This window comes from Harpia harpyja, chromosome 6 (assembly GCF_026419915.1).
Source record: "Harpia harpyja isolate bHarHar1 chromosome 6, bHarHar1 primary haplotype, whole genome shotgun sequence".
Lineage (NCBI taxonomy): Eukaryota > Metazoa > Chordata > Aves > Accipitriformes > Accipitridae > Harpia > Harpia harpyja.
In genome coordinates this window covers 9671734-9697324 of record NC_068945.1, presented here as the reverse complement: position 1 = coordinate 9697324, position 25591 = coordinate 9671734, and the positions used below count along the sequence as shown (strand labels likewise).

Here is a 25591-nt window from a genome sequence, read left to right as displayed (position 1 = left end):
TTGCCAGATCAGAAATTTCATGTTGAACTAGAATTTATGATAATGAAGAAGTCTTAAAAATACAGTTTATTTATAGTGAGCCAGTTTAAGAACCGCAGCTCACCGTCCCTGGCAGATTTAGCTGGAGCAGCTGAAGGGGTCACCCCTATCAGCTGTGCGCCCTTTCTCCTTGCTGATATTATCCTACCTATAAAGAGGCAGCAGAATCGGTACCGTGTCCTCTCCTCAACCAGTGCAGTTCAGACTGGCGTGACTTCAGTGGCCATCAATTTTCACATTAGTACTCTGGGCTGCGAACTGCAGAAGCTCAGGAGTGAACAAATGCATCGCTTATCCTCCCCCCTTTGCTATAGTTGTGGTTAATTGCAACAGAAGGGTATGGTGGACATCTGGGGGAGGAAGCTTCTTAAATTGCCTAGGATGAATCACCAGAGTGCATGTGAAAAACACCCGGAGTGTCTTCCTGACAACCCAAGTGTCCCTTCTGCAGCATTCATGTCACCTTGGATTGACATTTCTCTGGTTTAGGTCATTCTCTCTACCTGTACAGTGTTTAACGATCCTCGGATGTAGTAAGAATATCTATGGACTAGAGATAAAAATTAGCAGGGAACACTTTTGCCTCCAAAATTCAAAAAGATGATAGGTAACAGAATAGAAAAATCCTGGATGTCAGAACTTTTTTTTTTTGTCTCCAGAGAAGTTATATTTTAAGAGCTGAGGTCAACAGCCCTCTTAGTACATAGAATTTTATTACATTCTTTGACAAAAATCGACAGCAGTAAAGAACAGCTTGTTCCACAAACCCCACTCCTCCTCGCCCGCCTGCTGTCAGCATGCTCTTCCCCTTTCCGTATGGCACTTTTTCACTGCCTTCACCTCGCCTTGTCTGTATTTCCTTTGGACCTGCCTCCTCTAGAACCTCCACGTGGTTTGCTTGGGGATGGCCACTGAATACATTGGATGTCAGGCTGGGGGTGCACACCGGGATTTGGCATCAGTGAAATGACTTTACGTTCGCTAACTAACCCTGGGACAATCTCTCACTGCCCCAAGGTGTGAAAGGACAGGCAGCCAGGTTCTCGACCCACAGCTGTCGGGCTCTGCAGGCTCCACTTGGCTCACACTTTTGGTGTTTTGACAGCCAGCTACTTCTGCTGAGGTTGGCTAAAATGAAAAAAATCCCTTTGCAGGCCACACACAGGTGTGCCAGGGACTATACGCAAGCAACTCCGGCTCTAGGAGGGAGCTTGTCCCCTGTACCTGCTGCTACGCTGGGGGGTCACAGCCTCATGGAGTGACTCTGGCCGGGACCTCGCAGCATCACTGCTGAGACCTGAACCTGGGGAGCAGCTCCGTGCTGCCACAGCTTACATCACACCTCTGCTCCGGAGGTGGGAGCACAGCAAAATGCAGAGCAGTGAGGCAGGAGAGAGAAGGATGCCGAGGGAAAAGGGCTTGCGCTGCCCAGCACACAGCATGGCTCAGAATGACAAGTACTGTGAGACTTCTCAGTGGCTCATTCGGCATTATTCCCAGTGCCGCTTTTGAATTTAATACTGACTTCTGGGTATCTAATAGAAAAGGAAGGCAAAACCATGAGGCTGTAGGTAGGAAGAAGAGAGACAACAGCACCAGCTCAAGAGAGCACTAAACTCAGATCAATTTTCAAACTTCAGTATTTAAAAAAAACCAAACCAAACAACTAGAATTTTTCAAAATGCAGAATGCATTTTCCTCGACATGGAAATGGCCGTAATATTTGGTAAATACTTCTTTTATTTAATAGTTTAAAACAAAAAATGATGAAAAAAGCTGACACCTTCAAACTATCTGAAATGAAGTAGTCAAAATATTTTCTCACATTACCAATGACAGGCCACTGCTGTGACACAAAAGTGCTTTTAAAAGAACCGAATAAGAAAATTACTATTCAGAATTCCAGGCTGGTGTTGCTCAACCTGTTTCTTCTACTTCATCCTTATGTTGATGGGAATTTTGCTTTTGATTCCAGTGGAGGTGTTGGGACCCTGAGTACCCTGAAGAGAGACTTAAGATTAGGAATTTGCCTTTCAGGAGGGATAAATTTACAGATGAAACAAGATGTACAGGAATACTTTTAAGATACTATCATGGTATAAAAGGCTCATGGTCCCAATGACCGCAGTGGCAAGAGAACAGAACCTTTAATTTCCCACCAAAGAACACCTTGCTTTAGGGAGATGGTCTAACGCATAGCAGTATCCTTTACTCTTATGAACATAGGCTGGTTTTAGAGCAGTTTTCAGCTGACTGAGGAGTTATGTAATTGCACCAATTACATCCAATTACATAATTAGAGTAAATAAGTAATAATATAATTAGGTGCTGTAATTATGTAGTTATGACAGGTAGCACTAATGCTGATAAAATCCATTATGAAACTTGCTAAGAACTGTGGACAGGGCACGCGAGAACAAAACTTTTAGGGCTTCATTTGCTAAAGTCTTTCATTCTTCTAACAGGCAAAATAATTAATTTAATTACTACGCCAATAGCCTTTTATTTTTGCAAATGAATGGAGGCACAAATCATAGGTTAATTCATATCTCTCTGTTTTGCTGCAAAAAAATCAGTAACTAATCACCTACATTTTTTGCCTTCATTTATCTATTTACAACTACCAAAGCTTAGGTGAAATCTGCATGTACAAATTGCACCTCTGAAAAAAGAAGTCTAAAAATTTGGACGTCAACCTTCACTGTTCCAGTTATTGCATTCAACTGTCTTCTCTGACAAATGGACACAAGGAACACTCAAAGATTGCTGTATCAATGTAATACAAGTTATGTGCATCTCTCTGGGTTTGCTAGGCACGGTATTTCTCGTCCAATGGGTCAGGTAAGAAGTTTTTTTCTGCAGGAATGAAAATTCAATAGGGGAATCATCCATGCAGGTTCTCAGTGCAAATGCAAGGCATGTAGCCACCTTTTCAAAGTTTTTTGGATATTGTATAATACCTGTCTGACTTCATAAAAGAGGCCTGGATAACAAACAAATAATAAAACCTACTGCCCTGATTTAATATTCATTAATATTTCACCCGATAACTGATATAAGATAGTGTGCGAGAAGAATAGGCATCACTGAAAGATCTGAAGTGCTTTATTCCCACCAACATCTCCATAAAGTAACTGTCTGGAAAGCTAGAGGTGTATAAACTGTGTGTTGTTTTACAATACATTTTATGCTTGATGCTTTTTTCTAAAAAGAAAAAAAAAAAAGAAAAAATAATAACTTGCTTTATGAAAGCTGGATAGCTACTGATTACTTCTGTCACTGCTCAGAGCAGTATGCTAAACACTGAAGCAAATACAGAGCTGCTGGGAAAATCAAAATCACAGGGAATATTAGGAGTTTGCAGCTGATGTCCACAGTCCAGAAGAAGAAAGCAGAAGAAGTCCTCTGCCTCAAGGTGTTTTGAGGCCAGAGATGTGCAAGATGATGGGAATGCCTTAAAACAAGCCACCCCTGGAACAGAAATACAAGTGAACTTGGAAACATGCAAAAATATTGCCTTCGAATGAGAGGTGTGTACAACATCACCTACAAGTTTCTTTCCCCTTCTTGAACTGGAAAACTGTGAAAGTGAAATTAGATGTGTAAATAATTCCCATCCCTTTTGGCACCCAGCCTTTCAAATAATATTCCAAACCAAGAAAACCATAGTATTCCTGTTTTTTTCCAGTTGTGCTATCAGCAAGCCTTCAAACCAGATGCTTCACTGTTTGCTGGACAAATGACACATACAAAAGACTAAAAGTCATAATATAGACAGTCATAGTTTGGGGTCCTGATGGGTCTAAGCAGTGGAGAAAAAAGACTATCAGAAATTGTAGATGTTTTCCCTGGTACTTAGTTAATACTGATAATCTTTACAATGTTACTTTTTGCAATATTTTGCAAGACAGTAGTAGACAAGTACAAATAATAATTGGTTTCTAACTGCAGTTGTAGGGGTAGTGAGGATGATACTTGGAGCTAAACTGTACTTTCTATTAAAGAAGTTACTGCAGCATACTCCAAAATTTTGACCTACGTGTATTTGAGGATGGATCTGAGCCTTGAAGATTCAATTTGGGTAGAAATTTTCTCTCTTAGTAATCCAGCTGTGAAAACACAGAATTTGGGTTTGATCCATTAAAGCTACAGAAGCAGCCATAAAAGGCATACCTAATCATAATAAAAACTAGTAGAGTTAAGAGAACTTTTCCAGGAGTATGATTCATGGAGTTTTTTCAGCCATATTCTGTATCGCCTGAAATACAAAATCTCATTCCACCTTGTCCCCTTCAAAGAGGTCCTGAGACTGCCCTGTTCCTCCAACCACTGTATTTTTATAAATATTTGTCGCATTCCCATACACCCCAATGAGCCTCAATCAGCAATGAGTCAGTTCCACTGGCAAGCCCCAGTTCCCTTGTGAAAGGTTAATTTGTAGTCCGCCTCTTTTGTGCCAGATCCTAACCAGAGCTTGGTCTCTCACCAGAGACTTGCTCACCTCTCCCAGCATCACAAGAGTGGCTGCTCAGCACTCAGTCCATCACAAAGTCTGAATCAGCTGCTCTCTCTTCAGGACAAAAACCACCCTCAAGCTTAATTTCTGCATGGTATGTAGCACATCTCACATGCTTGTCATGTAATTTCATTACTATCATGCTGTGTTTGAAATACACGCTACATCAGCTCATACGGCTGGCTGACTGCTGCAAAACTACCTCTGAGTGTTCTCCTTTTGACTCTTCTTTTGGTCCTAAGCAAAGCTATATCTCTAAATCCCTTCTTCCGGTTGAATATCATACTTCCAGAATACTCCACTCTTCCAGTCAGATTATTTTCTTTCATTTCTTAATATTGCTTGTACCATGTGGTATACAGTAATCTCTCTGGCTCCAAGAGAGAGTCCTTTTTTGTTCACTTATGCAGTTGAATTGCTCCTGCTATGCAGCACTACTATTTCTGCAGCACTACTATTTCTGCAGCACACCTTCCCTGGATTTTGTACTGGGGAATTTAAACTACACAAAGATACAATTACTAATCCCACACCAGCCACCTGTAGTTTGTTCAAACATTTGTTTTGCTTTTTTTTAACCCACTCCTCCATTCTGTCTTGCATTCCGTGTAAGCTTTACATTTCTAGGTCTGTATCTACCTCTCCCATCATCCAGAACAACAATTAACTTTACATATACCCATGGAAAAAACAAGCCTTCCTTCAGAGGGTTTAATGATCCCAAAATCTGGATTACTAGTAACCACTTAAACCACCAGCATTCTGCCACAGAGGAACAGGGGCTTTGAGAAATCAGTTCAGTGCTTGAGGTCATGTGTTTTGGTGCTTTTCTGTTAATATTTTAGATATTCAAACAGGAGTTCCCACCATTAATGCAAACGTAATTCACTAATGTATTTTACATCAGGAAAGTCAAAGCACTGCTGCCACAGGATGAATACACTTACTATGAATATTAATGCATCCCTTGGAATTAAACATTAATACTTAACATACATACTCACAAAGTTTAAAATCATACAAACACTGCAGGGAGAGGAAGAGGAGTAGAGAAGGAATAGACAAATGAGATAAGCCCTAGAGTCTGGTGACATTACTGATTCCACAAATTAAAGTGCATTTCTGAGATAAGCTAAAATATCTTTATGTGTAAGAGGACAACCTGCCACTATGAATAATTTCTTGTAATGGAACAGAGGATACAAGCATTTGTTTTAGTTTTTTGTATCTCACCCATCATACTGCAGAAGCGTAGACCCATTACTGCCTAACAGCATAAATGCCCTGAGCTGGGCAATGAGATTGATGGTTCAAAATTTCCATGGACATACGCTGTTCATCTGTACCTGAGCACTGAATTCCCATCACCTGCCACACTACCTTCCCATGCAGTGGTAATAGCACTTTAAAAAGCTCCATTTCAGCACAGCGTTCAAGGATGCAGTCCTGTCTACACATGAGCCATTCCACTAATGCAAGTTCTTCAAGGTAAGCTCTGTGTAAGCCTGCGCAGTGGTTGGGAGTCATCTCCTCTAATTTTAGCCAGCTCCCAATTAGGCATCTTGTCTAATCTGATCATTTAGGCTCTCAATGGAGTGAGAGGTGAGTCACCCCAGCTATCCTAGACACCTGTCTTAAGACAGGATAAATAACCCAGCTTTCTGCACTGACAAGGCAGGGAACTGGGATCGATTTAAACCAGGTGCCTGACTTGAAGACAGCTGAAGTTAAAGGAGAAGAATCTTCCCTGTGGCTAAACTGATGTCTAAAAGGGCACCCAGCATCTCACTAGTGAGGCTGGGTAGTATGTATAATCAAAGGCCTGATGAGGGATAACAGAGCAGATACTCTCAATAAGAAATGTGGCTCCAGAAATGCACAAACAGCAAAGCCTGATGCACATTTGATTACGCCCTCCTCTGGGATTCAGACATATGCCAGCTCTGCAACCACAGACCCTGGCACAGGCCCTGAGCTGTGCAATACCTGCCAGGAAGTCCATGGGAAGAAAATGCTGCACCAGAATATCCCAGCAGGTAGGAAGAATTCCTCAAAAATGAAGCCCCAAGCCAGGCAGCCTTGATAATCCATTGCTCTCTCTCACCAGAACCCTCTTTGGTAGCAGGCTGGAAATGAAATGTAATCGAAGATCTCTGCCCCAGTGTCATCAAATTTCTCTTTCTGAATCCAAGTCATACTCTCACTGCTTCACGAGGCAGTTTCTGTAGCTCTTCAAATCCCTGCAGCAGCTCTTCTTGGTCTTTTCAATAGCTTGTTCAGAGCAGTCATAGGAGAAAAGCACTAGCCCTCAACACTGACCCTGCATTTCACTGTTCAGCAGGAGATGTTATTTTTCTGGACAGCAGCCCAGAGATACTGGACAAAGCCGGAGCAGCAGCAGATGTTATGATGCATGCTCTTCTGCCCCTTGTTTGGCTAATGAGGCAGCAGAACCCACAGAGCATGAGAGCACAAACGCCAAACCAGAGACTGTGGCCTGTGCCTTCATCTTTTTCATTATGTTTAAGACTGGGCTTTGTTGCAGACTGCCTAAGACACGTGAAAAGATCTTTAAAGATACAGATCGATGCCTCCTATTGTTCAGACAGAGGGAAAAAGAAAGATATTCTCTGCTCTAGCTCCAAGGAGCATCTCTCAGTTGCATAAAACACATGCCTGAATTGACTTACCACAATCATTTGTGCCACGTAGCTCTCCGGGCCAGTGTATTCAGTTGGATCTTTAACTTTCACAAGAACTATAAAGTACAAATAATGCCACATGTTGTGTTCTGACTTTATATGCTCCTCAAACGAAACTGTCTTGTTATCAAATTTGTCTCTCTCCAGTCCTGCAAAAAGACATGAACTTAATGCAGAAAAATAAACTTCAACATAAAAATACCCAAATCTGTTAAATACGTTAGAGAAAGGAACCTAACTTAATTTAAAGGATCATAAATTTGAAGGATCTTAATTTAAAAGCTATAACCGCATACAGTAACTGCCAGGCAAGAAATACCAGGCCAGAAGGCATTCCTGACAGAATTCTTTCAGCGCAGCGTTTATTCTCTTTTGTGATATTTCCTCTTAATAACAATAACAATATAATAAATATGTTACAGTTTTACAGTGCCTTCTATGCTGAGGGCTATAAAGTGCTTTACAAGTGTTGGCTCTGATTCTTTCTAAACGTATACTGGTAAGCACACAGTGTGCAATCTAGGTCCTGATCTTGCAAAGATTTATGCACATGTTTAGCATCAAGCATATGAATAGTCCCACTTAAGCTGCAGTGGGATTGTTTGTGTGCTTAAACCTAGCGGAGATGGTGACTTTCTGCAGCTTTGTAGTCACACAGTTTTTACAGACCTGTAGTCATAAGAATTTTTTTTTTTTCCTGTAAAGGGTCAAATCTCTGAAGAATAATACCACAGTGAGGAAGGACAGGATTCACAAATGTTTGCCTCCGTGTTACAGCCTCCCTCCCTGGATCTCTTGTGGAGCCTTCCACAGACACTAAAGCCGTTGTGCTCTGCACAATGTTCATCCCTGTCAGTACAACCATGGAAACAACACCCAGCCCACAAAAAAGAAGGTATTTCTGAAGTCCCCTAGGGGAGTGAAGGTCTGCCCGTCTTTGTGAGTGCACCTCAAAATAAGCGCGATTTATCTGTCAGTTTTGTGGACACGATTTTATTTAAATCTTTTGTTCCCTGTTTCATTTCACCTTCTGAAACAGCCGGATTTTGCTGTTGTTACCCTTCTGGAATGCACTGTGCTGTGAAATACCAAGCTGTACTTTCATCTGCATCATGCTTTGTGAAATAAAGTCAGCAACTGCATCATCTCCATTAGTGGTGATGATGCGAGTGTGAGACATGGCTCTTCTCCCTCAGATCCTGGGTGGAGACTGTGAAGCCACCTCTTAGCAAAGTTAGCTTTTGACTCCTAAAACAAATCTTTTTCCTACTGAGAGGGAATAAATTTGGAACCAAACTCTGACATTTTTACAGACTTTTCCTGTAGAAGATAACCACCCCTTAGGTCCACGCTTTATTTATTGAGGAACAGTTCATTCTACTCTTTTCCCCATTAAATGTCTCAATAGCTCAGTAACACCTACCACAGATGAAACAGGTTGTCTTTAGTATTTCCTCCTTTTTCTGCTTTTCACTCCTGAGATCGGCAAATGTATCAATGATGACTCCAAAGATTAGGTTTAGAACAATAATTATGACAATGAAGTAAAACAGAAGATCATAAACAACTCGCGCAGCAAACAAGGGCTCCTGAAACAATAAGGTTGCAGTGACATAAAAATAGCACACCTCTAAAATATTAAACAACATTTTCACATTAGCTCAAGCAAAGCTACACATCTTTCTTTTCATACGCCAAATTCTGCTAGCCTTACTCACAGAAATAGAGAGGGACTACCTATGTGACTAAGCAAAGAAGATTTGGCTTCATGTGCTCTTATCGCTCTGGGACTCCTGTTGTCCTTTACGTTGTTTCACACAGCACGAAGAAGAGTGTACTGGATGCAGTGTAGATGCATTAGTGTAGCATTCGATTGAAGATAATTACCTTGCCAGTACAAAAACAGGAATATGCAGTTTCTAGTACCCACTGAGAGCAATGACAGCTCTTCTTAATACTGCCTTGTGGCATACAGGGATATGCTTATGGTATGTCCTTGTGGAATACTCCAGACCAATGCCAAGTTTTCACACTGAACAACTGGAAACCAGGGGAGCATGCTTCTGTGATGCCAAGGCCAGACTACTATACTCTGCACCCAACAAGGGCACGTTAATGGTTTTAGCACTGTGCTAATACAGTCACATGGCTGTAAGCTGGCTCAGAGTAGGCAGACCAAGCAAGTGTCTTTTGGGAACACAACATGCTCAGGCACACACACATACATACACACATGCATGCACACACACATGAAGTGCTCATACTCCCCATTTCATCACACTCTTGGTTTTAGATCATAGCTACTTTCCTTTGTGCAAAGGTTGGACTGGACTCCCATTGACACCTCTAAAAACAGCAAAGGTGTTCTGTGGCAAACAGGACACGACACTCAGTGTAAGGAGGAGGAACAAAAAATGCAAGTCCTTTTCTTCACCATGATACTGACTTGGAAGGCACTCATGTTCTCGGTTTCCCACACATTCATTAGGATAACAGTGCTACCCTTTATGAAGTGCTCTAATGTAGTTAGCATTAAATAAGTGGCACTCTAAGTGGCAAGGGTCATTTTCAAGGTCTGTGTTTACAGACTTCATGGGGATAGACTATGGTTACTGTAGAACCTCCTAGTCTAGGAGATAGGACCTAGATTCCTACTACCAGCACAAAGCGCTTTTCCATCCAGACCTGAGTTACTTGTCTCTGGACTTTTGCAAGCCCTGCTGAGATCCTACTTATGAATTTAATCATAGACTCATAGACTCATAGAATGGTTTGGGTTAGAAGGGACCTTAAAGATCATCTAGTTCCAACCTCCCTGCCATGGGCAGGGACACCTTCCACTAGACCAGGTTGCTCAAAGCCCCAGCCAACCTGGCCTTGAACATTTCCAGGGATGGGGCATCCACAACCTCTCTGGGCAACCTGTGCCAGTGCCTCACCACCCTCACAGTAAAGAACGTCTTCCTTACATCTAATCTAAATCTACCCCCTTTCAGTTTAAAGCCATTACCCCTTGTCCTATCGCTACAGGCCCTGCTAAAAAGTCCCCCTCCAGCTTTCTTGCAGACCCCTTTAGGTACTGGAAGGCTGCTATAAGGTGTCCCCAGAGCCTTCTCTTCTCCAGGCTGAACAACCCCAACTCTCTCAGCCTGTCTTCATAGGAGAGGTGCTCCAACCCTCTGATCATCTTTGTGGCATTCCTCTGGACTCGCTCCAACAGATCCATGTCCCTCTTATGTTGGGGACTCCAGAGCTGAACGCAGTACTCCAGGTGGGGTGTCATGAGAGCGGAGCAGAGGGGGAGAATCATAGAATCATAGAAATCATAGAATCACCTCCTTCGACCTGCTGGTCACGCTTCTTTTGATGCAGCCCAGGATGCGATTGGCTTTGTGGGCTGCAGGCACACATTATGTGGTCACGTTGAGCTTCTCATCAACCAACACCCCCAAGTCCTCCTCCATAGGGCTGCTCTCAATCCATTCTCTGCCCAGCCTGTATTTGTGCTTGGGATTGCCCTGATCCACATGCAGGACCTTGCACTTGGCCTTGCTGAACTTCATGAGGTTCACACGGGCCCACCTTTCAAGCCCATCAAGGTCCCTCTGGATGGCATCCCTTCCCTCCAGCGTGCCGACTGCACCACGCAACTTGGTGTCCTCAGCAAAATTGCTGAGGGTGCACTCGATCCCACTGTCCATGTTGCCGACAAAGATGTTAAACAGCGCTGGTCCCAATACCAGCCCCTGAGGAATGTCACTCGTCACTGCTCTCCACTTGGACATCAAGCTGTTGACCACAACTCTTTGAGTGCAACCATGCAGCCAATTATTTATCCACCGAGTGGTCCATCCGTCAAACGCATGTCTCTCCAATTTAGAGACAAGGATGTCATGTGGGACAATGTCAAATGCTTTGCACAAGTCCAGGTAGATGATGTCAGTTGCTCTTCCCTTATCCACCAACGCTGTAACCCCATGGTAGAAGGCCACCAGACTTGTCAGGCATGATTCGCCCTTAGTGAAACCGTGTTGGCTGTCACTAATCACCTCATTTTCCACGTGCCTTAGCATGGTTTCCAGGAGGATCTCCTCCATGATCTTGCTGGGCACAGAGGTGAGACTGACTGGTCTGTAGTTCCACAGGTCTTCCTTTTTTCCCTTTTTAAAAATGGTGCGTTACGTTTCCCCTTTTCCAGTCAGTGAGAACTTCCCCGGACTGGCATGACTTCTCAAATATGATGGATAGTGGCTTAGCCGCTTCATCTGCCAGTTCCCTCAGGACCTGTGGATGCATCTCATCGGGTCCCGTGGACTTGTGCACCTTCAGGTTCCTTAGACGGTCTTGAACCTGATCTTATCCTACGGCAGGCAGTTCTTCATTCTCCCAGTCCCTGCCTCTGCCTTCTGCATCTTGGGTGGTGTGGCTGGAGCACTTGCTGGTGAAGACTGAGGCAAAAAAGTTGTTGAGTACCTTGGCCTTCTCCATGTCCCAGGTAACCAGGTGTCCTGGTTTCAGCTGGGATAGAGTTAATTGTCTTCCTAGTAGCTGGTACAGTGCTATGTTTTGAGTTCAGTATGAGAAGAATGTTGATAACACACTGATGTTTTCAGTTGTTGGTAAGTAATGTTTAGTCTCAAGTCAAGGATTTTTCAGCTTCTCATGCCCAGCCAGTGACAGGACACAGCAAGGGCAGCTGTCCCAAAGTGGCCAATGGGGTATTCCATACCACGTCATGTCACATCTAGTATATAAACTGGGGGGAGTGGGGGTGGGGATCACCGCTTGGGGACTAACTGGGCATCGATCAGTGGGTGGTGAGCAATTCCACTGTGCATCATTTGTATATTCCAATCCTTTTATCATTACTGCTGTCATTACATTAGTGTTATCATTATCATTATTAGTTTCTTCTTTTCTGTTCTATTAAACCGTTCTTATCTCAACCCACGAGTTTTACTTCTTTTCCTGATTTTCTCCCCTGGGTGGGAGGGAGGGAGTGAGCGGCTGCGTGGTGCTTAGTTGCTGGTTGGGGTTAAACCATGACACCAGGTTTCCTGTTTCCTTCCAGAGGGGGCCCACATTTTCCCTAGTCTTCCATTTATCACCAATGTACCTATAGAAGCTTTTCTTGTTGCCTTTGATGTCCCTGGACAGATTTAATTCTATCAGGGCTTTAGCTTTCCTAACCTGATCCCTGGCGGCTCGGACAATTTCTCTGTATTCCTCCCAGGCTACCTGTCCTTGCTTTCATCCTCTGTAGGCTTCCTTTTTGTGTTTGGGTTTGTCCAGAAGCTCCTTGGTCATCCACACAGGCCTCCTGGCGTTTTTGCCTCTTTGTTGGGATGCATCGCTCCTGAGCTTGGAGGAGGTGATCCTTGAATATTAACCAGCTTTCTTGGGCCCCTCTTCCCTTCAGGGCTTTATCCCATGGTACTCTACCAAGCAGATCCCTGAAGAGGCGCAAGTCTGCTCTCCTGAGATTCAGGGTAGCAAGCTTGCTGTGTGCCTTCCTTGCTGCCCTAAGGATCTTGAACTCCATCATTTCATGGTCACTGCAGCCAAGGCTGCCCTTGAGCTTCACATTCCCCACCAGCCCCTCCTTATTGGTGAGAACAAGGTCCAGCATAGCACCTCTCCTCATTGGTTCCTCTATCACTTGGAGAAGGAAGTTGTCATCGACGCCTTCCAGGAACCTCCCGGATTGCTTATGCCCTGCCGTGTTGTCCCTCCAACAGATACGGGGGTGGCTGAAGTCCCCCATGAGGACCAGGGCTTGTGAACGTGAGGCTGCCCCTATCTGTCTATGGAGGGCCTCATCCTCTCGGTCTTTCTGGTCGGGTGGCCTGTAGCAGATGCCCACTCTAATGTCACCTGTCCCTGCCCTCCCTTTAATCCTGACCCATAAGCTCTCGGTCAGTTCCTCATCCATCCCCAGGTGGAGCTCCATGCACTCCAGCTGGTCATTGACATGGAGGGCAACACTCCCTCCTTGTCTCCCCTGCCTGTCCTTCCTAAGGAGCCTGTATCCTTCCATTCCAACATGCCAGTCATAGAAGCCATCCCACCACTTCTCTGTGATGCCAATAAGCTCACAGCCCTGCAGGTGCCCACATGTCTCTAACTCCTCTTGTTTATTCCCCAATCCTTGTGTTATCATGTGGCTCACCAAGCAGTGTTGCTAGACTGCCTTTATTTATGATGTTGTTTTTGAACTTAAATAAAAATGCATAAAACCACCCAAATATTAAGAGTAGTCCTTACATTAATTGAATTTTGGAGAAAACTTCTGGAAGAGGACATATACCACGATATACGAAAATTCTGTTTTGACTTCAATGCTAGTTGAGTACAAGTAAACAATAGGACCTATTCCAGGGCAGATGCCATGCTGAATTTCAGCTAAAAATACACCCTATGTACTACAGTGGAGAGTCTTGACATATACTCATCAATCAATCCCTTTCGAAAGTTTGCATTTATAATTCGTAGCGTGATAGAAGAGTGATCCAATCCAGCAACACTTCTTAGCAGTGCTTGGAACGTTATAATATGTTCCAGTTTTCCAGAAGGGGTAAACTACTACCTAGAGCTCCTTTCTTCAAGTATCATCATCACACCGAGCTTAGCTCTTCCCATTAAATACTCCATCTGGGATGTAAAAATTACATGGATAAATCAACTGTGTGACATTAGAGCAGACTAGATACAAACACTGTCTATAACCTCCAAAAATTGACTCTGGCATTCATGAGATGCACAGGGAGTAATGCATTTCCTCAGCCAAAACACTTACATCTTTGGAAGGCTTTCTGAGCACGTCTCCCACACCACCACCATTTCGCAGGCCTTGGTTTAATACGGTCACGATGCACATTAGCAGGGTGTCACAGGTCCTTTCTATTCCATCCTCCTCCTCTTCACCTGCAAACAGGAGAGCAGCAGCTTTAGGAACCACAGCATCAAATGATCACTCATCAAAGCAAGCCACAATTCTGTATTAGAGAAAGCAACTGCAACACACATCTGCCTTTCATATTCTTCAGCTAGAATTTCACTGATCGTTCCTATCCATTTGCACATCACTGCTGGTGACATACTTAGGCACATCAGGCATACTTAGCCTGGAGAGAGACAGAGAAAATCCCAAGCAGTTCTCCCACCAGTAACTCAGTTAATGACCCAGAGCTGCCATCTCTATTCACGGGAGTACCCCTTTTCCTTGCAAGTACTCCCACTGGTTTCAGTATGACTGCTTTTTCAGTGGGTCTCCTAAGTGTGCAGCTGACACATAAAGGAGAAGCAATATAAACACAGAATTAGAAGCACATTCATAAAAGGATTGTCTTCCTGTGAAATCATTCCTCTACCTACTCATGTACAAGCCAAGTCATGTTAGCATTTCAAATCATTAAGGAGGGGCTGGCTTTTATATGAGTAAATCTGTCCATGATCTTTGCACTAGCACACGTGCCCAGGCTCAGGTCTGATATACATTAAATGAAAGACTCTCCCTGACCTCAGCTTGAAAACTTGGATTCTATTCTTATCTCTGCTGCAGAGCTGCTGCGTGGTTTTGGCCAAGCCACAGAGGGTACTATTGTGCAGGAGATATTTGAACGTGCAGAGGAGCTGTGCTGGAACACCAGTCCCCGACGGGACTTCGTCCGCCTCGGCCAGAATTCCTCCCACCACGCACTCACACCCATGCTGCGGCTGCATCAACAGCCTCCTTTTGAAGAGCCCTGCTTGAGTTGTTCCCTGTGTCCTGCTGACTTGCACTGAAGGGTCAGGACTGTGACTGCCGTTTCTCCTGCCTTCCTTTCTCTTTAGGGATACGTTTGCTTAAGTGGTGAAGGCAGCGATTCTCACTTGGTTTGCTTCATGCACTTATTGTAACATAGTTTAATAAACAACAACATCCTGCTGCGAAAGTTAACTGAAACAGCATATTTAACAGCTCCAAAACCACCACATCTGGGGCACCGAGATAGACTTTGATAAATTGAATTGACTGAAAGCACTCACATTACAGACAAGCAATTTGGATTTAAAACATGGGTTCCCAAATTGCGGTGTATGCATCACGATTGGTATTTGCAGAACAGACCTGGTATCCGCTGCTTTTGCCACCACTGCTTTTGCTACACAAGCAAATTAAATGAGAAAGAATTCCTCACTTAAGGAACTTGAGCAAAAAGAAAAGCAAAAGTAGACATCAGGATAAATTTCCCTGTTAAACTATATGGTCATTACAGACATTACTACCACTAATAACTCCAGATTTAAAAAATAACTGCTTAAATATTGAAACTGAAAGGATTGAAACAGTAAACCTTTTTTTTTCTGTCACATCTGGAAATTTTTTACTAGCACGGTGATCTTAGTCATACTAACTAATCTCCTTTGCTTTTGCATCCTGCCTTTACTTCCTCCTTCTAAACATTACTCCGTCATTTTTTTTGGACCTAATATCTGTGCTTGAGATGATGACCATCCACAAGATAAACTAAAAGCCTTTGTAGAAGCCATGGCTTCTATTTCATTTAGGTAGCTACAGAACAAGATTTTCACTGTTCACAAGATCAGGGACAGGTGCTGGAAACAGCAGATGATCAGATTCTGGTGAATAGTGAGGATAAACCAGGGTTGAGAACTGGAAGCTGCAACGTAAGAGAGTGTTACCTACTAGAAACCCTAACTCACAACTCTCCATGTCCACTGAGATAAAAATTCACAGGAAGCCCGTGCTTCAGAGAGATGCAAGATACCACTCATCAGCTGACTGGCACATCTTGCAACACAGAGAATCAGCATCCCACATTGCACTCAGAAGAGCAAGCTCGGGTTGCACAATCTTTGCCAGAGAATCAGACAGCCGACAGCCCAAAGTTGGCAGAAACCTCCAGTGCAGTAATGTAGGCTATGGGGAGTGTACAGACATCCATATGTCTACTCTACTTCCACTCCCAGATGTGGAGCAACAAGAGCTACCTTCAATCCAGGAGCCAGATAACCCTACAAGCATATGTTCTGCCTCTGTTTGTTTGCCCTGGTGCTCAGCAGTGCTCATAACCCAGACTCAGCCCCTGTCGACACAGACTATGCCCATACTACCAAAAGGAGTGGATCTGTAGAGTGAATTGTTGCTAAGGACCCAATATCGACACTAATTGAGGTTCAGTGGGTTTTACTTGCAACCAACTCCAGTCTGGTGAGTGGCCCATTAGTGGCTAGACAGCATTAGGTAGGCTGTCTTCTGATTAAGTTTAATTCAAAGGTAATGCAGGTTAAGCACTAAGATCACCCCACAATGTTAATCACAGGACAGTAAGCGGGATGATAGGAAGATTTACTTCAAAAATCCTCATCTGATGGCCCACAGTTACCTGGCTTCTAGGCCTGATCTCCAATGCAAGCATGGGCAGGGGAGACACACAAGTGCCCATATGGATCTAGCTGAACTTGCACAGAGCAGTACCAGGCCTGGGAGTGGAATGAGTCTTTGAAAATGTCCCCTTTTACAAACAGATACCTGTGCGCCTTTCTAGCACAGGTCTTTATGGGCTACAGAGCACAAAGAGCCATGTACTGTAGGATGTGAAGTTCCTTCAAGTGATTAAGCACTTCACCAGGCAAAGACTTAAGTGATATGGAAATGCCTTTGGAGTGAAGAGCAGGAGACTCCGAGGGAGATGAGATAAAGTATTTTTATGCTGACAGCTCAGTGCAGCGGTGAGGAAGGAGGCTGCAAACAGGGGATGCTCTCTGAGCAGAGCAGACTGGCTCCCAGTTAACTCCCTCGCCAGCATGAGCAATGACTGAGCACACGCTCAACCAGTGAAACCCAAGGAAGAAGCAGAGTCTCATCAGAACTAATGATCAGCAGTGATCTGATCTGAAAAGCAACGTATTTATGTCTCTACTCTGGACCTGAGATGCCACTGAGAACATTTTATGTTTCCTACAGACACCTGTGGACTTCTTCATGCTGCTACAACGGGAATCTCACCGAATCTCAGGCCTTTGCATCCTACCACACTCACACTTTTGCCAGAAGGGATATCTGTCCCAGGAGAAGACAGAAGGTAGAGCACTACTTTTTGACAGATGATTCACTGGCTAGGATGAGCAAAACCGTTCTTGCTGAATGTTGGTTTTTTTAATGTTACTGGATAAATAAAACTTCTCCAAGATTAAGTGATAGTGCAGTTAGACGTTTTGCACAGCCCTCTTTCATTATTGTTTAATTTTAAAGAAACAGTATCCAAACAATAAGAAATGTGAGATTTCTATCATTTAAAGAGCTTGGCAAAAGCCACACTGCGTCTCTTTTGACTGATTGATTACTCTTTGAATGCAGCAGCTTTGCCAATAGCTCTTAGACTGTTTTCTCCATCTAGTCAGACAGCTTCACATGTTGTTTATGAGGCCTGTTTACACACCAGCTGGGGAGAAAAAGCCTACTTTTATAGCCCTCTCCCTGAAGCCCTTGATCCTCAAAACTCAAAAATTAGTAGTGGAAGAATAAAGCTTATGAAACAGAGTTATACTGGAACACAGGATAGGAAGGGCCTGCTTATGTCCTCACTTTCAGCCCCCAGCAACCACAGGCAACTGTGGCAATAAATATTTCAAGACTGTAGACCATCCACTGTGCACATACCCACACTGCAAAGGCCACAACACACTAAACCAAAATGAACATCTATAGTGAAAGACCAACCACCACAACTAGACTGTGCCACAGGAAGAGAGTAGGAGAGAGAGAGAGAGTAGCACCACCACCAAAGCTCCCTGTCTAGCAGCGCATTTGGCCAACAAAACTCCCAAGTGACACTGTAGCCTCAAACTACAGAAGAGGGCAAAGCACTCTGCCAACTTGATCTAGGAAAAATTCCCTCCTGACCCAATACCTGGTAACTGGTATCTGGTAACTGCCCCAGAAGGACACACTGGTCAGACCTTTTATTTTAACTGAGCATATTTAAAGTTGACAGGGTCCTTCTGACACACAGATCAGATTCATAATGCAGGTATCAAAGTAAAACCAGGTGGACTCATCTGCTGAACCAGAGCAATTAAGCTCTTCACTTGCCACAAGCCCGAAGCAACAGAACTTAATCTACTGCAAGAGAGGCTTGCAACAGTCTGCATTTCCTTGCATTTGCCACAAGCTAAGAATGCACAGATGGACTGCTGCCTCTGCTTAGCTGAGCCACAGTAACTCGTTAAGACATGGTAACTTGATCCTGGATTTGGGCTCTTAGGTCTTCTGGCTACACTACAACCTTGGCCTAGATGCATGTAAAAAGTATAGACAAAAGCTTGCTGATACATGCTACACCATTAAAATCAACTTACATGGTCCTAAACGGATCTAATAGTGGCTCAGTGTGTGCAGGTGAGGATGCTGCAGATAAGCAGCAAGCTTTTTCTTTCAGCAAAGTCAGTTGGAAATAAGCAACCTGTATGTTCAAGCATAGTGATTTAGCAAGCTCTTTTAATAACAAAATTAATGTCAGTGCAATTGGAAATCAGGTGTGGGAAGCACTCGCATTAAAGGCAAGTTGCCAATTAAGCTTCAAGCCTTGCAGAAGCTGAGCACTTCTGACTTACAACAACGATCATCACTTCTCACACTAGGAAAAGTCTCCGCAATAGTAACACACAAATCCCTCAGTTCTAATTGATCATCAGTCTGGGGTAACTTTTGTACTAACCTGAGTTAATAATTGGGATGCTTGTGGAACAGTTCTCCTTTGCACAGGCTCCCATCATTGATGTGAGTGTTGTAGTGGGGACTTCACCAATACCTGTGGAAAAAGCAGGATATTGACAAAAAGACAGATACTACATTGATACTAAGTTTTAAATCATTATTTTCTAGAAGCGAATCACTGAGTTGAAAAGTTGAGAAGAAAAAGCAGAACAAATTATACCACCAATTCCTCCTTCCTCAAACAGTCTGCCTCAACAGCTCAAAGCAATCACAAGGAACAAAAACACAGTTTTATATTTACTGTATATCACAGCTATTCCCATTTCATCTCCTGAAATTAATGAATCTACATCAAATGCTGCTACTTCTGGTTAGAACGAAATATATTCAAAGCAAGAAACAACTGTCAGATATGAAAATAATGTCAGTTTTAAAACCATTAGATAAATTATTCACAAAAGCTGACAAGAAGGACACCAAGCTGATGTTCAGTTATCCTGAATGTAGAATACTTAAGAGTTTTCAAGGATTATAACACAGTTTGGTACTCATTTGTAAATATGTATGGGTTTGTGTAAAACACTAATTTAACATTCCCTAAGTGGGTAAATGTGTACATCAGCTTGATTTTATCAAACCAATTTTATCTTGTGCATCTTCAACAATTTTCTGCATTTCAAATCCGAGAAACAAAAAGGTTTAAGGAGAAAGAAAATGAAGGCAAAATCATACAACAAAAGTAACACTCTAATACAATCTGTGCAACACAGGCTCTGACTTTCTGTTTGTACCACTTTATAAAGAAAAAATTTGAAGCACTTGTCTTGAGACACATAATGTTCCATCAGTATATAGTCAGCATATTTTCCTGATGAGTTTTTGATCAGGAACGGCAATGTATAAAGCCAGCAAGAATATACCCACACCACAAAAAGCTGCCAAGAACCCAACAGAAGAAACCCAAACACACAGGAACTGCTGCACTGGACCAGACCAGTGCTGCGTGCAGCCTCACATCCGTTCTTCTAAGATGGTCACAATTACCTTTCAAAGTGAAACTTCATATCATAAGTTCTGTCCCAAAAATGAATGGTAAGTCAAATATAAGCCAACTTAGCCCTTTTAAGATGATCAGTGGCAAAAAAGCAAGGTGTGTTACAGAAATCTGTCAGGTTCCTTTGCTTTTCATATGGTATCAAAATAGCTACATGAGTCCACCATGCCCCAGGTCTTGAATGACCTTTCCCTTGTTTGTGTGCTTCAGATCCTGAAATAACAAATTTAGGAAAAGGCTGGCAAACAGTGAGTGCACACAGTCCAGGGTGGATTCCACTAGTTGTTCTGTCCTTGTGTACAGGTCTGAAAAGCTCAGCATTTGGGAAAACCATGTCTCTAGGAATTTAATCACAAGCTATTCTCAGGTATTTCTCTGCAGACAGTTACTTCTCTGCCCGTGCTCCCAGCATGCTGGTTGCCAGCATATACAAAGATCTCAACAGACCAGACCTGGCTTTTTTCTAGCAAAGCAAGTTTGTAACTCTCTATTCACATTGGTAAAATCTCTCATTCCAGAAAGCTGAAATCCTGGCCTTTTTAAAACTGGTTAAAAACCTCCCAATAATTTTACTGAAGCCAGGATTATACACTAATGGTAATGTTTATTAAATACACGCTGAATTTAAAAGATGCACCAGGAAACCTCCTATCACTAGAAATGTGGATTCCGTAATAGATTTCTGCTGGATGAAGCTTAAAAAGTAATCGAATACATCTATTGAACACGTTAAGATCACATGCCTCATATAGTACACAGAAAATACTATGAGCTGGTTTCAAGGTGGGATGAGAACCAATAGAATCCACTTTGAGCTGCTCTTCCAAATACTTAGGAATAGATTTTTTTTTTTTAATATTAGCACAAGTTTGAAAAGAAAACGTAATAAATCAAATGTGTTAGATTTTAGTATTTCAACAGATAAGCCTAGTCTAAAACAACCCTACATACATTAAATTTTACTCAGAGACTTAATTGAGTTCTAAGGTATACAGAATTAGTTCTGCTCTCACAGATACAAATAAAGAAATTTAATTTCCTTATATGAAAGTTAGGTTAGGCAGACAGAAAAGGTATATGTGGGAAGCAAATTTTAATATAAAATCAATACCTGCAACAGGGGTCCTGATTTTCAACCTGTCAACCTCCATGATAAAGTCATCTTTCAAGAAGAGGAACCCAATGATGGAGAAGAGATAAACTAGGATGAGTGCTAGCACTGCAGTGAGGATAATGGAACGACCATTCCGGGTAACACTTTTTATCACATTTAGCAATGTCTCTTCTCTGTACACCAGATCAAACAGCTGGGAAAAGCATAGAGTAGAGGAAAAATGAATACAAATGAGGCAATACAGAGATGCTACATAGGAAAACAGCCTGAACTACTGAAACATACATCTAGCCATGTTCTAAATTCTCAGCTTCATAAACACACAATCCACATTGATTTCAGTGGGAGCTGGGCATGCTTATAGGAGGAGAAACTCTAGCACAGAACTTTAAATTTTAAGATAGATTATAGCAAAATCCAAAGTCACAAAGTATATATGAGCCTGATCCAGGCGTGGATAATGGTTACTAACAAGATCCATTGCTTCCCCATGTTCAAAACCAGGCTAGATTAAAATTAAAAACCAGTGTCTTCATACTATGGATCTATATCTACAAATTAATTCTTCATGTTATCTCCCATCTGATAAACATGCATGGGCTGCAACTCAAAAACGCACTCATGCATATAAGTAATTACATGTCTGTAAACTGTTTCCTTTTGCTCATGGCATCATTTAAAAGTCACTCACATGTACAAGGATCAGGGCCATCTCTTTTTGGGACAAAGTTAAATTCATTGTACTGTTTGTATAAAACTAGAAACTTCTATTCTTCTTTACCCTGCACTATATGCTTTCCTGGTATTTAACTTTAAAGAAAAGCACACATTAAGATAATATTGCTTTAAATGTCAAAGGCCTAAAATCGCAATTAAATGTGACGAGCTTTTCAAGAAACTATAGGTTTTCTTCTCTTACAATTCTATTGATGTTCTACAGTGCTTTCGACCTTATCTATAATGTATGTATTTCCACTTCAAAACACTCAGATTACAGATATAAAGTGACACACTATGATTTATCAAAATGGTCCACAGAAGAAGGTATTAGCCACAATTCACAAGATCTGAAACCCACAGCCTTGTGAAAGGATTAATAATGAAGGAAGAATGAAGGAAGACAGTTATCATTCATTCCATACAAGACAAAGCTTAAAATGAGGAACAAATATGAGAGTTTAGAATATATCCACTACAAAGTGAACACCTGGAAGGAACTTGGGAATGTGAACAATTAAAACATCCATGAATCATGGACACTGGTCAATAGCAGTCACTGAAAAAAGTAAGTACGTAAAATGTTTCTTAAACTACTTGGCACTTTGGAAAGTATTTTAAGGTAGAGATCACCTTACTCATTGAAGGAATAACAGATAATTTGCTGTGCATTTTTTAAGCAGAAGAGTTACATCCATTTGAAAAGGGTCCTGCAGCTACAGCCACAAAATCTTGGCTCCTTTGAAATCTGCCCAAACTTTGAAGCTGACTTTAATGTCAAGATCTGGAAAACCTGACTTCAACAGGAGCTCCACCAGCGTAAGGACTGAACCCCTGAAAATTTTAGTGTGCTTGACACACCTCTGTGAAACACTGGGAGTTCACCACTATTCAGGAAACTGAGAAAAATACGACAACAGGAAAGTGAACCCATGTAAATGACCACAATTTAGTCAGTCTCCCTACAAGTTTCAAACGTTCCCGTATGAAGCAAAAGGATTAGAAAACAAGAGCAGTGAAACACCTTTTACTGCTATTCAGCATGAAGGGAGCAGTTAGCTGAGTTTAGCATAATTTTGTATGATTCATTTTCATTGCACCTGTATCATATTATAAAAAGGCATTCCATCTGGGTAATGGCAACAAAAGAAAATGAAGTGGGATACATTTAAAGTGATGAATCTTCCTGCTACACCAGAGGCATGCCATCCCCATTTCCCAAGTAATTTTTTTTTAATTTATTTTATTAGGGCTGCAAGATGAACTGAGGAATGGGATCCTTTGGCACAGGTATGATGCACACACCAGTGGACAACTCCTGTCCCAAAGAGATTATGACTGACACAAGATACAGGAAAAATGGACACAGAATATATGTATGCTGGGGAAGGGTGGGAGAAAGGAGTGGGCTATATGACGATCGTCTGAAAAAAAGGGGGAAACTTTCAACTCTGAAACAGATAAAATAAGTCCTAACAGAAACAGGTTCTAATGAAAACAGCAGCTCCTAAGAGGCAGCAACACAACGGCATGCTAAAAATACACATGATTTGGCTTGATTGTCAGGAAGAAATTGAAGACAGCTGCACGGGTAACGGTATTTTCTATTTTTGCAAAGTTTTCCCCTCCACAGAAGCATATACTTACCAGGAAACTATAGAAGAATTCGTGCACGCAGAGGCCCAGCATGCAGACCAGGACATATGCTACGTGATAGAGAAAAGCCATGTCCATGATGACCGCTCTGTAGCCACGGGTGAAAGTTCCACGGTTCCCAACAAAGCTCACCAGAAACACTATTTTGTTACAAAGCTGTGGGGGGCAAGAAAGGCTAGGTTTATTCCATCAGAAAAATCCTGTTATTTATTGTTTGCATTGCTGTAGTGTGCAAAAAGTCTAGATAGGTTGCTTTGACTAAATGCACAACTTTTAGATAGCTGGAGTGAGATGAGAGAAATCCAGCTCCCAAGGTACACTGGGAATGAGCCCATGAGAGTAAGTGGAAGTACATCACCCCTCTAACACCGCATTGCACCTCATTACATTGTGATTTATTTCTATAACATTAGTGAGTAGGTAGGGTGGGATTAATATCATAAGGCATTAAAAAAACAACTGGGGAGTGAATTCCTAACAATTTTGAGTTTAGACCCGAGATTATGTAAGAGCAGCAAGGCATGCCACTACAAAGAGAACAATAGTAACACAACAGAAAATGTGTGGGGTGCGTGTGAGATCTACTATTTCCTTCAGATCGTGTTTTTCAACATGAAAATCCTTAAAAAAAAAATACTGGGGGCATTTTTGAAGTATAGCGTTTAAGCAACAGCATCAGATTCTTCATTGCTCCTGAGCTTTGCCTGCATGCGAACAGCAGTGCAGAAGTAAATACGAAAGGGGCTATCCTCATCTGTTGGGTAGTCCAGGACAAGCAATGAGGACTCAACATATTTTTTTCTTTCACAAATTTGACATGGGCAAGTGCTGCTTACTTGCCTTTACCTTTGACTATATGTCTGGGTAGTTAAGTATGTGAAATTCTCACAGAACCGGTGGCAAATAGCCCAATACTTTGTGCTAAGGTGAATTAGAGCTGCAGCAGTCAGGCAGAAATCTAAATAGATGACTTGTGAGCATGACTGTCTATCTTACCAAGCTCAGTAAACATGCAAACTTATTCATGTCTAAGTTAGGAGATCTGGCAAAGGGCTGAAAGAATTTTTAATTTTGAAAACTTTTTTCTAGTCAAAAATATATTTAAGCTCACAGAAACATCTCACAAACTTGTGTCAATATTGCTGAGCATATTAGTAGTGAAAACTCTTTTAACATGAGAAACTGTAAATTTGATTGCCCTTATTCAGCAATTTTTCTTTAAATTTCATATTGTTTTTATTTTTTAAATATTTGCATATGCACAAAACCAAACCAGCTTTTTTCTTAGCTTCCCACTTCGCTGATACTGCTGTTTCAGGATGACTGGAAATGATTTTTTTTTTTTGGCTTAACCAGTGAACCAGAAAAAGAAGTTCTTTTCACAGCTCTAATCAAGGACTTTTTTTAATAGGAGACCCTTCATATCTCTGCTTCGGCTGAAAGGGAAATTCTGATTGCTTTTTAAGTACTTACATTAGCAGCACCAAGAAGTATCAAGGTAGGACCAAGCCCTATAGTATATATAGACCTGAGAATAACAGACACCAAAAAGGGTCGAATACCAACAGGCTTGGAGATGAAAAACAGCATTGCTGTACAAAACGCCACTGCTATCCAAAGGAGGACTGAAAACAACGGAGAGAGTGTGCCTGTAGAGAGGAGAAAGGGAGATTTGAGAAAGGCATCTTTGGAGACTCCATTTTTCACCAAGAAACAGATCCAAAAGATCAATTCCTTTGCCAATATAGCTAACAAAAATCGTGATTCATGCATCACAACTGCTGACCACAACTTGCCCTAATTGCAGCAAGAGCTATTATTATCATAGTATTGTTGATTTTTGCGCAGGTAATAATAAGAGCAGCTAATGAAATTTCCATTAAAATCCAAGGAGTGCTCAGAGATAAAACAGTTTACCCTTCTGGAGCAAGCTACTAATCAGCTCCCTTCTGCAGGGATCATTAGGGCTCCTCCGGTCTAATTCCATGATTGCTCAGCTACAGAAATAGCCAGTCCTCGGGGCGGCGCAGCAAGTGGCACCACGCTGCAGTGTCACGTTTCGATCCCCAAC

At 42.2% G+C, this 25591-nt stretch overlaps 1 protein-coding gene across 3 annotated transcripts in view; it reads right to left on the bottom strand.

The window, feature by feature from the left end:
- ITPR2 (inositol 1,4,5-trisphosphate receptor type 2) overlaps positions 1–25591 on the bottom strand; it is a 285893-nt gene that overhangs the window by 18996 nt on the left and 241306 nt on the right. For 2 of the 3 annotated variants that reach the window (XM_052790971.1, XM_052790973.1), the window contains 7 exons: positions 24994–25169; positions 23512–23676; positions 21145–21340; positions 18982–19073; positions 14054–14185; positions 8681–8846; positions 7246–7406 (listed from right to left, as the gene is read on the bottom strand). In XM_052790971.1, coding sequence (XP_052646931.1) covers positions 7246–7406; positions 8681–8846; positions 14054–14185; positions 18982–19073; positions 21145–21340; positions 23512–23676; positions 24994–25169 — 1088 coding nt within the window. Of the gene's footprint in view, positions 1–7245; positions 7407–8680; positions 8847–14053; positions 14186–18980; positions 19074–21144; positions 21341–23511; positions 23677–24993; positions 25170–25591 lie in introns of all 3 variants that reach the window. The other variant, XM_052790972.1, reaches the window with a different exon arrangement.